The sequence below is a fragment of the Styela clava genome, chromosome 3 (assembly GCF_964204865.1).
Source record: "Styela clava chromosome 3, kaStyClav1.hap1.2, whole genome shotgun sequence".
NCBI lineage: Eukaryota > Metazoa > Chordata > Ascidiacea > Stolidobranchia > Styelidae > Styela > Styela clava.
The window spans coordinates 21,880,439-21,895,209 of NC_135252.1; the positions used below are offsets into that span (position 1 = coordinate 21,880,439).

The 14,771-nt window shown below is 37.2% G+C and overlaps 2 protein-coding genes across 2 annotated transcripts in view; both read right to left on the reverse strand.

Annotated features, from left to right (window-relative positions):
* Positions 1 to 7,056, reverse strand: part of LOC120343347 (angiopoietin-related protein 2-like) — a 30,625-nt gene extending 23,569 nt beyond the window's left edge. The window contains exons 1-4 of the mRNA XM_039412489.2: positions 6,697 to 7,056; positions 5,091 to 5,240; positions 4,522 to 4,610; positions 3,475 to 3,636 (exon numbers count right to left, since the gene is read on the reverse strand). Coding sequence (XP_039268423.2) covers positions 3,475 to 3,636; positions 4,522 to 4,610; positions 5,091 to 5,240; positions 6,697 to 7,000 — 705 coding nt within the window. The 5' untranslated portion in view covers positions 7,001 to 7,056. The remainder of the gene's footprint in view (positions 1 to 3,474; positions 3,637 to 4,521; positions 4,611 to 5,090; positions 5,241 to 6,696) is intronic.
* A 5,250-nt stretch (positions 7,057 to 12,306) lies between these two features.
* On the reverse strand, positions 12,307 to 14,196 carry LOC120327816 (zinc finger BED domain-containing protein 4-like). The gene has a single exon (XM_039394177.2). The coding sequence runs from the start codon at positions 14,194 to 14,196 to the stop codon at positions 12,307 to 12,309; it is 1,890 nt and encodes a 629-aa protein (XP_039250111.2).
* Between the last annotated feature and the right edge of the window lie 575 nt (positions 14,197 to 14,771).

Here is a 14,771-nt window from a genome sequence, read left to right on the forward strand (position 1 = left end):
TTTCAACAATGGAATTCATGAAACATTGCTGGATTCCAATATATTAGGCAAAATATCTGGTGGCTTCCCTAACCAAGTGATTAAAAACTACGCCCGTTCTCAACCTTTTTTAACTTTCTAAATGATATTTCAGTCGCATTTGCAGTATTTCTCCAATTCCTAATAATAAGGAATAGCAAGTTATTTTCACCGAGAATATGATAAAATTGAGATTTGTCTTCTTTTTGCGGAGAGAAAACCGATTAGATTTAGCAACAAAACAGAACAATTCTTCCGTCCACTTGCCGACAAATCGTTAGATATCAGTGGGTGATTGTACAGGGTCTTGATCGGTGCGAAAGACGTGAATAAGCGTCACATATCGGGATGTCCATATCTGAATACGAGGTATAGTGCTTTTATTTTGTCGTAAGTCATTGCAACTTCGAGTTACGTTTAACAAAATTAATATGGAAAGACTTTTCAAAAGCTCCTATCGGTCATGTATTGGATATTTTGCGCATCAGAAAAATCACTATCCGCTGAAAAAATAGGCTGTTTCAAACTGCGTGTTCCCGGCGTTTGTTTCTGAAGTCGTTAAATGGAAATTTTTGATTCCGAATTTGAACTACGCGACGGAGAAACATGTCGACCGTCGCAAAGTTTCACGCACTTTCTAAATAACGATTAACCGAAATCGTAAAAACTATTAGAATACATCGCTAAACGGAGACGAAACAAAAACGATAAAGACATCCCTAGTTACATATTATACAAACATCGGTGCCCCGGAAGTGTCTGTAACAAACAATATGGAGGTAACTAATTTTGTTCGCGTAATTTACATCAAGTTGTGTAAAGTGACGGAAGCCTATGGGCATGTTCACTTGGTTAACACAGACAATGCCCAAACTCGTAATAGAACTAAATTGAGTAAAATAGGAATAAAAGTATGCTTTAATCCTAACTTGATACACACACTACGGGGGTACCCAAAAATCTATCTATCAGTTATCACTTGAGATGCTTGGTGCTTGGTGATCGTGAGGTGGGGTACGTCATAACCGACCAGCGGTGACGTCGGCCACCCTGCGATTCCACACATAAAAAAAAGAAAAGCAACAACCGCCAAAAATGTATTCTACTTCAATCACGTTCCATATTATGTGACAACCAAATTTTAATAAACTCTTAACCACAATTTGAAAATATTTCTAGTTAAAATGTCCGACTTAAATGTCAAAAGAATCAAAATACAAAACCCGCACGTCTATCGTCATGAACCTAATATCCTGTTGCGACAAATATTAATAAAAATATTGTAAAATATACTCGATTTCAGAGTAATTTGATTACAAGAAGAGCAAAAACGTGTTCCATATTGAAGTAGGTTTAAGTGAGTATTGTCAACAAAACCAGAATTAAAATACAGCACGGTAACCAAAAATTTTACAGAAAAATCAAAGTCTGATTCTATAGCAATATGTTTAAGTATGCACCGTCGACAAAACTGCGGTTACAGCTGAGTAATTAGAAGGATATCAACATTAGCGATAACATAAAGACTCGCTTTTTCCTTGGAACCTATTTGGCGAGTAGTCAATGTTTCGACGACGCATTCAGGTTGGATGATTAAGAGAATTAAGTAATATTTTCGAGTTTTCTTAACAGTTAATAAATATTTCGTGGTTTTAGTTTGGGGTTATAGCTCATTTAACAATGAGGCTTTCCTTACAAAATATTGAAATATGTGATGAAATTGATTTGGCAACAGCATCGTGTTGATACACTCGTATTTCAACATGAATGTAAAATTGGTAAAAAAATAAATCCATGTATTCATATTAAGTATTAGTCGACTGTGAAAAACATATCCTATACAAATTTTCAATTCAATGTGTGGGTGTATATGTATCTTTGGGCTGAGAGATTCCTTGTAATTCGGGAAATTCGTTTAAGCATATCTTGTTCAGTATTACTCGATTTCGTGAATAAATCTTACAAAATTTGTAACTCTGTGTGTATATGTATATGTCTTCATAGCTAAGCTGAAGTTTTTCTTAATCATTGGTGAATTCGTTTGCCAATATCTGTTTTCTAAGAGCAAATACGCAAACGGCTTCAAATCTTGACTCAATCAATATTGACTATCATCTTTGTGTCGCAAATAAATATTCAAGTGTCAAACATTTTTCGCTAAAGAGCGTATGAGCTAGTATGAGCTTTCTTACATAAAATGTATTAACATATAAACATAAGTGACCAGTATTTGATGAAAAAATCTCAAACGAGTTCACAACCCTCTAGACTTGACATGAGCAAACTACGGGCCGCGGGCCAAATCCGACCCGTTGGATACTTCAGTCTGGCCCGCCTAATGATGCCACAAGCAAACTAAAACCAAATTCTGATTTTTCAGGTAAAAAAAAATAGCTCAAGGAATTTGTTAAAATTGAAATCCGTTACTGTAATGCATAAAAAAAGTTTGTTTTGAATTTGTGTTGTGATTTTTTTGCACGACGAAGTGAACGTACTGTTTATTGTCTATTCACTATTGTCTCAGAGATGATCTTATTTGCCTCCGAGTGAGTGTGCATGACTTTGCTTTGAGGATATTATTTAAAAACTAATTGACCCCCTTTTGCGCGCGAGAAACAACAATATTAAAATATTATCCTTCGAAACACTGCAGGACTGTTATAGATTTATTATCGCGACAAAAATGGTAAGAAATATTGGTCGAATCATGATGTATTTAGGTTATTAGTATTTGTTAATGTCAGGCACTCTAGTCTCTGGTTAGAATAATAGGTCCCTGGTCCAAAAACATTGTCCATCCCGGCTCTAGACTGTTTGTAAGTTTTTTTAGACGAGAGTATTTCATCCACTTTCAAAAAAATTTTTTGCACCTAGGTTTTTACTGACATTAACAAATACTAATAACCTAAATACATCAGGACCAATATTTCTTATCATTTTTGTCGCGATAATAAATCTATAATTGTTCTGCAGTGTATCGAACTATCGATGGATAATACTTTATTATTGCGGTTTCTCTCATGCGAAAGATTGGTTCGTTTTTTTTTAAATTTTTTAAAAATATATCTGTAGTATTTCTTGAGCTATCGGTATTTCGTTTGCGCGTAGTTTTTTCTGACATTATGAACTCGGAGCGCTTCAATTAGTCAAATAAAATAACTCAAAGCACACTTACTCAAGAGCAAAGGAGGTGATCTCGGAGTAAAATTTCACAAAAAGTCGAAATGAAATGAACTTAAGCCAATACCAAAATTGATATATAATTGATTCATAGTACATCTGAAGGTTATATTAAATTATTGTTGTTTCTCGCTCGCACGCAAGAGATTGTCAATTAGTGTTAAAAAAAATATTCTCAAAGCAAAGTCAGTCCCACTCACTCAGAAGCAAATAAGATGACGTCTGAGTAAAATTACACAAAATAGCGAAACGAAATGAACATAAGCCAACACTGACCTTTAATTCGTAATACTTGATCGTCACGTTCATGACGCTGTTTTCAACCGAAGTATATTCGATCGTATCGTCGCGTTTTCTAATGATTTCATGCAACAACTGCATGTAAAGTTGTGAAATCCTGAAATTCATATTTCGAGATTCTTTCTGGAGTAAACGGACCTGTAAAATATGATATAGAGTGAAATTCTGGGCGCTTCAGAAGTTTGTGTACCAATAAGGAGGTAACTAATTTTGTTTGGCTACTTTACATCAAGCTGTGTAAGGGAAACGAAACCTATGGGCGGGGGTATATATAATTCCCTGAACTATTAATATAACTAAAATAGAAAAAATCAGAATAAAATTATGGCATAACTATAATCTGGTAAACATACTACTGGACATCTGGAATTAGAGTATTTTCTCTATTAAGCGACGCTCACTCACGCCTTTTACATAGAGCAAGGCATCCTACAAGGAGATATTTTGGAAATAGGAACAAATGGTTATGAAAATGATATTTTTAAGTCTTTTCAAACATTTATTCATAATAAGGCTTTGTATCAGAATCCGCTAAGCCAAGTTTTCATAAACTGGGCCCAAGGCTCGGAAGCGGCTTTCTAGGGCCCACAAAAAAAGACCTTCACTATAGATAGCAGATACCATTTGCGATGAGTAGCTTGATTGTGAATTAATTTAATTCCCCGAATGTAATTTATTATCAAACATGGAAAATAAATTAACAGATGTGAACCCGTCAAAACCAAACTAGTTATTTATTAAAGAGCAGAGGGTCACGGAGTGTTGAGAATTCTAACTCTTTTTTTAATTCTCTGACCGCATTGCGTTTATTGTTTTACTTTCTTTGTTGAATTTTCAATATTAAACGTGACGGGAACTTTTTGGAAGCAAAACTATTTTTTTGTTTATTTATCAAAGTGCACGGAGTCTTGAGAGTCTTCGGGACATTCAAAGGTCATGGAAGTTTAAGAACCGCTCCAACAACCTTTAAAACATGACGTATGTAGCTGGCCAAGTCAAGTAACCAGATGTATTCGTACTTACATCATTTCTCACTGGTTCCAACGACGGTACTGCCAATCTTTCTTCAATCTGGGATTTGAGATCTCCCATTGATTCTTGCCATAGAGAGACTGAAATACAATAAACAAAGTTAATAAACACATCACCAGCTGAGGTATGGCGATCTCTCACTGTGAAAATAAAAACAAAACATGCAGCAGTTTGAATTTAGTACGTCAGAGAGAGAAAACATTACTTTTGTACAAAGAGTGCTTCATTACTTCAATTGGTACCGCCGTAGTGTGTGTACTAGGTTATAGTTAGACCATAATTATAGTCTGATTTTCCTTATTATAGTTGTATTACGAGTTCGGGACTGTCTGTGTTAGCCAAGTGAATATACCCCCTGCCCATAAGTTTCAATACCTTTACATAACTTTCTTTATGCAAAGTAGGCGAACAAAATTAGTTACCTCCATATTGGCACAAACACTTCTGGAGCTCCCTTAAATTGTGGGCACAAGCATGTCATCTGTTTTTTGGGGGGTCACCCATGAATTTTCTAACAAAAAAAGCCACCTCAATTTATTACTAAATAACAACATTCCCACCTTCATTCCGTAACGTATTCAAAGCTTCTTCGTCGCCAGTGCGTCGTTCTTCTGGATATGACGTCATCAAGGCACGGACGTCTCTCACGCAAACTTGCTGATTGCTGGGTCGAGGATTCGGCAGAGTGAATGTAAAAGCGCAGTCGTGATCTATGAGATAGAAAGAAAACTTTAAATCAAATCCATTATGACAGTGATTTAATAAGTTTAAAAATAGAGCCCAATTATCTGGATTATCGGTTGGTAAGAGCAGAGAATTAGTTAAGTTGAGCCTTGAAATAACCTAATCAAAAGTGGGAAATTAATATAATAAAGAATGTAGCTTTTATAAAGTTACAGATAAGTCAGTTTAACAGGTCTGGTTTTTATCCTATGCCTATTTATCTCTGCACAAGCGCCACTGATATCTAACGATATGAAAGAGACTCTTCTTTTTTGAAAGGCCAGATTGATTTTGATTCGACATTCATTTATCATATTGTTTTAAAACACACTATTATTCATGTGTCTTAGGATCTTGTGGTAGGAATAAGGAGAGAGATTTTACTAACTAACCAAACTGAAATAAGGTCAATGTTCCGGGAGTTATAAATACTAACAATTTCGCAAAATATTCGTAGTGTGACCATGATCTTATTTGGTAGGGAATATTGAATCCATGACTTCTTATACTACAATTATCGTAGTAAATGCTGGAACACCACGAAATTCTTAAAAAATTAGAAACAAAGAATTTAAAATGATTTCATATTTAGTTATAAGAACTTGATTTTGTACGTGGCTGCCTGTGGTTTGTACATTTAATTGATTTACTATTTAATTTTAGTAGATAATTAGTTAATTACGCGATATATTTTTGATGTGATGTACTTTTGTCGATGATTATGTCTTCTTCACGAAGCTAAGTAATGGCTATTGCCCAGATTTCTAATAGTAAGATTATCAGTTCTGGCGAAGTTACATTTAAATGTAAGTGATTTGGTATATATATCCATGCTATTTAATATGATTGCTTGAGCCTATTTTGTTGGTTATGTGTTATTGTTTGTCAGGTCGCTGCATGTGACTGATATCTGGGTTAAATCAATTTGAGAGAAAACAGTTTGTTTCATTTCGGGATATTAGCTAAACGGGCGTAGTAGGCAAGGTTGGTTTACCAATAGGCAGTAATCCAAACTAGGCAAAGCAAGAGCATAACAGACTCTATAACTGTAAATAATTAGGTGCATAAAACAACGATGGATAAGCTACCGCCCACATGAGACTTGCAACTTGGGATAATTTAAATATCAAATTCTAACTAAAAGTAACTAGGCAGGCTAACTTGGATCTTTTGGACAAAGCAACCGCCAAAAACTAAACACCCAACAACACCGCTATAGGAATGCAGATTGCGCTGGAAATTCGAAATTTCAAATTATTCCTCACCCTAACCGGATAATTACTAATTTGTTATTTTGAAACATGGCGGTGGTATTTTTCTCAAATCTCACACTTTTGCGTTAGTGGCTTTGTACGAAAGATCCGGTCCTAATCTGGCCATTCGCGAATGATATTTTCTGAAATCGATCTTTGCAAAAACAACTACTGGTGTGAAATCGCATACCTTCTTCAAGCAAATTCTCTTCAAAAGTCGAGCGAGTCTGAACTTCAATATGGTTCACATCTAAATCCGGAGGTGGTGTTGTTGTGGTTGTCGATATTTCCGTTGTTGTCGAGGGCGGCGTTTCAGGGACTCGAACGACAGTATATTTCCGTATTTTTACGTCATATTTCATGTTAGACTTCCCGTTGTTGTCTCCACCCGTTGCAATCTGCATAATTGGAGGGTCAACCACAGTCAACTGTGACCGCACGTGACCACAGAATAACAATGCTATGAACAGTGTTACAACAACTATTCGAGACATTGTCTAGTTTTTAAATACGATCGGAGGAAGTTGATCTAAAAATATCGAATACATGTTTAATACCCAAGAAAATCAGACATGAACTTAAAAAATATTTCGACCGAAGAGAGCGGGGTAGGATTATGGAGGTCACGATTACAGCTTAGAGGTCGGGGCTTACGTATCTGTAACGTTTGAAGATTTTTTGAATAACGAAGGTTTGTAATCGTTGAATTTGATGGAATGGCTTTGAGCCTAAGTACGGTTAGTTGGATCCAAGTAAGCGCCAGGAACATGACCGCGGCTCCGAAACCCTATGCTAAGTTTATGAGATTTGGGGCTCGTCAAGATTCTAAGCTGTGCGGTAGTTTCGGTTGTCAAAAAACTACAATACGGTATCCTCAGCCGGTTACCCACCATGTACCAGCCGAGTCCGGCATTGCTTAACTTCTGCAATCAGCCGAAATCGGATCATGTGTTTGACCCCGTGGAATATGTTTATGCTTTGATAACTGCCTAACTCAGATGTGTGCAAGCTGCGACCCGCGGGCCAAATGCGGCCCCACAAGGAAAAAAATGTGCGGCCCACGGAGAAGTGAAAATTTTGAATGGTGTGCTGCCCGTGAAATAAGTGTTCAACGCAGTTCAATCTGGTCCGTGCGAGTACTTCTAATTCTCTTTGCGTTGCAAAGCCTATACCGAAATCCAATTTATTATCTAGGCCTATGACGTTAAAAGGCATTAACAGCTAGCTTGTGAAAAACAAACTACGTGGGTAATAAGATCAATAACTAAAATTATTATGCCTACAACTGCTAGAAAGCATTTGTTGAATAAAAGTGCGGCCAGCGGTTTCGACGAGGCATTTGTAACTGACCCTCCTGTTTTGAAGGTTGGCCTAATTCATCCTAACATCCGCTGGTAAGTTGCGTGTTTGTTCAACCCTCGACATAGAGGATTAAATGGTTAGATGTATCAGGCCGAATCAGCGACCGCAGTTTGTCATATGGACTCTTTCTTATTCCCGATAATAAATTTTGAAATCCTTCCCTGCCTTAAATTACACTGATGCATATTCCGAGTTTTATCTCTTTTACAATTCTATCCTTTGCAATTACTTTAAATTACTTAGAATTCCGCAGTCTCACTGATCCCGAGTTATAGCTTGTGCAAGGTTTTAATATAACGCTATAAAAACGAAGTTTTAACCTAACGATAGCCCAACTGACCGCTTCTCCGCAGAAAGGCAAGAGCCGTGACCATTCGACGGAATATTGTAAGTGCTTTTGTCATCTTACCTTCGCCAACCTAGTGCTTCGCAAGTTAAATACAATTTCTGTGTAAAATAACATAATTTAATAATAGATACTGATATAGGTAGATCCGATCCAAATTACTGGTGGGGTGATGCAGAGAATAGCTCTAATAACTCAAATACATGCTTTCGAAAACAAATAACAGGCTAATTAATCACATATTCGACATTGACTGGTAAACAGACGAGAGGCCGTGGTTTGCCACATGATTAAACTGTCTTATCGGCTTTCATTACTTGATAAATATGTGATAAATTATATCATAATATCATTACGTGATAAATATGTAAATCCTATCTTATCCTAACTCGTTAGCAAAAGTGACGTTTACCGTTTTCTGGATTACCACATGCTACCGCTATCACTGCGATACTCTGATTTGCAACTGAAGCGCTAAACCAATGTTTATAACTGGCGTTTTTTCTCTTTCGTCACCGAGAATATTCAAAATTGTCTCTCGTATGTCAGCTGAGCTTTAACGATGTGATGACGAAACATAGGCGACCAACCGGGCGATAAAATCGTTCGCATTAGTTTTGGGAATTACGATCGTTTATTATTTTACAGTCATTTGTGTAACAGCGTCCTTATTTGGCTCAAGTCTGGGGATCTTATAATATTAGTGAAGACGATATAAACCCAAGTTTCCAAATCGGAGAATAATTTCCTTCAGGAAAATATTTTGACGTACTTTTGTATATGCTGTAGTGATACTAATATTCTTCAGTTATCTATTATATAATACATATTTATGTACACATTTTAATTGAACAAATAAGTTGTTTTTATGCATAATGAAGGAGGCTAAAATGTTCCAAAATAGGCGAAAGGAGGAATTTAAAAAAAAAAAGTTGCGACTCCTGGTGAAAACAGTTGCCCGTATACATAATAAGATATGCCCATCTTTGGCTAATACAGGAAAAAATCCTGTCACCTAAACAACGTTAAAAGTTGATTTATTTTATGTTTTCGTTTTCTGTGCCCTTTGTTATTTTTTGTGATGAACAAAATACGATTTACTGGCTGACTAACCTAATTCTGAATAACCTACTTGGTAATATTACCTTAAGATATTGTCTATATGGGATTAACTGTCTAAACTAGATATCAGTCGCCGCTTGTACAAGGCATTGTTTGAAATACAATGCGCGGATTGGCATCATATAAAAAAATCTCAAAATCGAAAATCTAGGTCGTCTGAATAGTTATTAACTTTTAATTTTGTTTTAGTACGAATTGAAATGAGTTTTCTGATTTTTTGCATTGTAATTTCTCTCCCTCGTTTGTGTATTAGAATGTATGTTTGTGTATCTAATCACCATCGCGCGTCGAAAGTTGTTGTTACATTTCTTAGCTTCGAAACCTGTTCACACTGTGGAATAGCCGCGAGAATACCCGTGGTTTCTTACTTTTCTGAATTCCGACGAAAAGAGCGTGTGCGGTGACGCAGTAGTTGGAGCAATGGACTTTAGCCACGTTGGCGTCCCAGGCTAAATATCTAGTGCAGTTGTTTTCAAACTTTTTAAGCCACGCCCCCTTTTTAGAATTTGCCAAGTCTAACGTCCCACCTTAAAAATAACTAGCAATAAGCTACAAATGGAAGATAGTAAGGCGAAAGTACGTTTTATTCAAAAACACGTTGAAAATGTGTGTACATGATAAATTAATGTAAACAACGAATAAAAAAAATATCGAAAATACGGCGGGAAGGATCAAATCTAACAAATTTCTTCATTTTTAATTAGCTTCACGCCCCCTCAAAAAAAAATGTCTACGCCCCCTTGTGGGGACCACTGATCTAGTGTTTAAAAATTTGGCAGCTAATGCCGAATCAACCGAAAGATCTCGACACTTTCCACAATGCTACTTCATACATATAAAGCTGCTCGAGCAAAGCCTTCACCAAAAATAAAAATAAAGTTGGGGTCCTCCCCCCCACAAATATCAATAATTCTTCTGTTTTCATTCATTGCTCGATAATGCTGGAAATTTTTAAAATTTAGCCAATAAATGGTGAATGCATTGATAAAGATGAATGAGTACCATAAGCAAAATTTTATTAGAGAATGTGAGCGTTCATATATTATTGTGTTTGTTTGTGTGTGGACGGGGTGGTTGGGGGGAGATAACTGGAAAGTTTCAAAAGTTGAATTATCAACTACTAAGATGTTTTAACAATAAACTGATAATACATGCCGGCGACATACACATAGTAGCAGTGGAAATATAAGCAATAAAGTGGCAAATACGGCAAAAATATTATTCCAAGCATGCTAGGTCATTATTTTCAAACTGAAACTGAAACTTATTATAAATGGCGTAAACATATCACGTTGAACAAGCATAAAAAGGAATCCAACGAGAACATCTCATAAGTGGTGTATACATTTTACGCTAAACTTAAACAAGAAATGAATGCAACACAAACTGATACATCATACATCAAGTAATTCACTGACTTTTACATGGTACTAATAAGCGTTAGAAATTATTTACGCGTCCATTGAATTAGAAATATATTTAAATGAAGTATACCGCCTATATCGGAATGGTGGATTACAAACTATATATATATCAGAGTAGAGAGGTATTATTGGTCATAGCCTAAAAATTAATAAATTGATAAACCAAATCGAAATAGTTACAAGTTTTTTTCGCTTTTAAAAACAAATCCTGAAACACACATTCGTTTACACTTTTCAAATATCAGTCTAAGTGATAGTTCAGAGTTTTTTCGCTTACAGCATATGCGATTGTGACCCGCTAAGATATTTCTTCAACTTTAAAAACTGAAATTTCTTTGACCAAATTACGTAAAAACACTAAATGACAGGTTGCCAAGAGGTACGGCGAAGCAAAAGTAGGAAATATTATTAGAATCTCATTTCTCCATTGCCCAAAATGCTTGGTTATATCCCCTGCTGTATGTTGGTATTTTGAAGTTTGTGGAACGTTTCCAAGTATTTTTTGAATTTCATTTCGTGTATCAATCCCAACAACTTCGGCTTCCTATTTGTTTCCATGGCAAACCCCAAATAATCATCTGAGTTTGACTATATCTAAGAGACATCAATATTCCAAAACAAATTTGTTTTGCATTTCTTGTTATCCAACGGGCCCGATTTTGAATCAAGAGTTCCAGGCTTTATATTTGAGGAACATTTAAAGCTGATAATATTTACAAGTTGTAAATAATGGCTTCAATTCAGAGATTGCAATACAATACTCACACAAGCATTGTTTAACGAGTAAAAACGTATATCAGCAGAAGCAACTGCATTATCTCACTTTTTATACTCCTCAATCTGAGTCAATGTTCCATGTGTCTCGGCTTGAAGATCTTTCGAGGTTCCTTGCACCTATCAGCCTATGCATTTTAGAAATATGCAAAGTAATGATTTTATTGTTACATGCGAGAGGATTGCTAGACTCCCTAGTCCTCACCACCGTCAGAACGTGGGGTAGTTCACGTAAGCACTGGTGTGTTATAGGGATGGGACAAGATTCGGATCCGGACTCGGATTCGAGTCGAATCCATGCATTTTTGCGACTCGGATTCGATTTCGAGTCCACGCCATTTTTACCGAGTCCCTATTCAATTTTGTTTTACATAATTGACGCCTCCATTATGCGATTTTACCGTTATAAAAGTCAGTATAAGCAATAGTTTTACAAAATAATGTGATTCGTCACGTGAGAGATCTCTAAAAACATACGCACATATTGTATCACAGGGGCTTATCAGACATTTCAGTCATTTCGTCGCTAGTGACCATATCCCAATAAAAACATCAAGGCTACTTTTGGTGCGCGAACCAATAAATTACTCTTCGTAAACAAAACAGATAGGAGAGCATCCCCAAGGAAAAATTTATTAACACGTTTTAATTACAGTTTATTGCATGCAATTTGCTTCTTGAAAAATAAGAAAGCAAGAAAAATTTGCTAAAAGCAACGAAATTATGTGTGCTACTTGCGAAATAACAGTTTTATAGCTAATAGCATCTGAAATCATGCAAGCGTATTGTAGTCAAAATTGAGTTTCTTTAGATTGACATGCAAGAATTTTAAAATTTCGACGTTTTTTGGTTTCAGACGGTTACGTAACGGCGACGTTACAACGCCAGCTGTGCTAAAAAGACGCTCAGAATTGACGGAAGTAGGCGGGCATGAAAGCAAGCTTACGGCTAGAGCGAACATCGCCTGGCATTCATTTCTGTATTGTGGCCAAAAAACAAGTGGAGACTTGTGCCTTTTAAGAGTAGGGGCAGCAAGATATTGCCTGACAGCAGTTACAATATCAGCATCCATATCCACCTGTTCCCTGACAAGACCCGCGTTCTCAGGTGCACCGAAGACCACACTATCTTCGGCCTCTTCTGATGATGATGATTGATATAATTCAGTCCCTTCGTAGAGTTCAACACTATCCGTGGCAAACTTCTTCACTTCAGTAACAAGCAGCCGTTCGATTTCTTGCCGATTGATAGTTGAGCACCATGACAACTTTAATCTTGGATCAAGTATTGTAGCCAATAAACAACGGTTATATGAGGCCTGGTTCTGTAAGTATGCGTCTCGGGGCTGAGGTCCATTTCCAGGAACGCTAAATCTCCGTTCTATACCACTTTTGAGGCTATTCAGAAAATTGTCGAGTCCATAAATATCGCTGTCACCAATGAATGCTTCCAATCTTTTCAACAAATTCTCTTTTACTGGTAGAATGCTTGCTATTGTCGCCTCCTCAGTACAAACTTCCTTGGTCGCTATGTCAAATAACTTCAAAACTCGAATTAAAGATGAAGCCATTCTCCACTGGTTAGGTGACAGAGTATTACCAATTCCCCTGAAGGACATATCATTAATAACTTCTCTCTGTTCCACCATTCGCTCCAGCGCGTAGTATGTAGAGTTCCATCTGGTACTCACGTCTTGTTGCAATTTATGTTCTGGTGCATTCAGCCTTTTCTGACATTCCCTGAGAGCACGAGCGTCGCGAGATGAGCGGTTATAGTGGGCAATTATAGAACGGGCATCAGCCACGATATCTTTCACATCAATGTTTGATCTGATAGCGTCGTGAACGATCAAGTTCAAAGTGTGTGCCATACATCGGATATTAAAAATCTCCCCGTCCTTTAATGCCTTTATCACATTCGAGGCATTGTCGGATGTTATTGTAGCAAACGATACGCCCCACTCACTTTCTTGTCTTCGTATTTCTGACAGCAGCAATTCTGCGGTTTGCGAGCCCACGAGCTCAGAACAGGAAAGAACGGGCGTAACACGGTGTAAATCACCCTTGTTCCAGATAAGAAAATTGGAGGTTATACTCATGAACGAATCATTTTGAAGACTTGTCCATTCATCTGTTGTAGCACATATGGGTCCAACGGCACTTTTCAACAATTCCTTGATCTTATTTGTCACTTTATCATATATTCCTGGAACAACGGTGTTGGAAAAATATTTTCGAGACGGAATAGTGTATCTAGCATTCAGTTCTTTCACAAGCCGCAAAAACCCCACATTTTCCACCATCGAATACGGCATAAAATCTAGAGCAATCATCTCGCCAATTTTGGATGTTAAGCATCGAGAAACGGGGTGTGAATTGTCATACAATTTACGTTTTGACAAGGCTTCGACAATGGTGGGTTGGCGACTGCTGCATTCTGCAGCAGCAGTACTTTCGACGTTGACTCTCTTAGATCCATCTGGTTTTTCAAAAACCTGATGGCAAGTTGACAAGTGCTTAAGCATTGAACTCGTTGTATAAGAAGATTTGCATTTCCCACGACTAATTTTAGTTGCGCAAATGCCACATTCGGCCTTCGAACAGTCATCTTCACAAATTTTAAAATACTGCCACGCAAGTGACTTTGCTTTCGGTGATGACATCGCAACAGACAACCAGCAGAAGCGGAAACCTTCTTGAAGTAAAGTTGCCAAAAGCAGTCTAATTCCACCCGTAAATCTTATCAAAAACAATCAACCTTGAGTAGCTTATTATACAATCATCCAAAAGATTCACGCAATTAGTCGGTAACTGAGCTGTACGCGAAGCATGGCAAGAAAACAGTACGTCACCGATCGCGCATTGTTGCGTCACAATTGAAACCGTGTTTTTGCCGTTTTCATTGTGACGTCACGGACTCGGCGGATTCGACTCGAGTCCATGACCTATTACTCGGATTCGCCGAATCTCTGTAATGCCGGACTCGTCCCATCCCTAGACTGTGTTACGATTTCATTGTTTTTTAGCGTGTATGATTAATTGGGTTTGACCAGTGTCACCCTTACCATCGGTAGACGAGTTGCGAACGCCATCTACCGGTAAGATATGACACAACATCCAGTCATAGTACAGTGCTATGGAGTCAAGTCGTAATCCCTGCATACAGACATTGCAGGCGGATTCCAATTTTACACTGTTGTATTTGAAAAATTTTCTGAGTCGGGTCAGGATTTACCAT

Coding starts and splice junctions, on each gene's coding strand:
- LOC120327816 (XM_039394177.2), bottom strand. CDS start 14,196: ATGTCATCACCGAAAGCAAAGTCACTTGCGTGGCAGTATTTTAAAATT.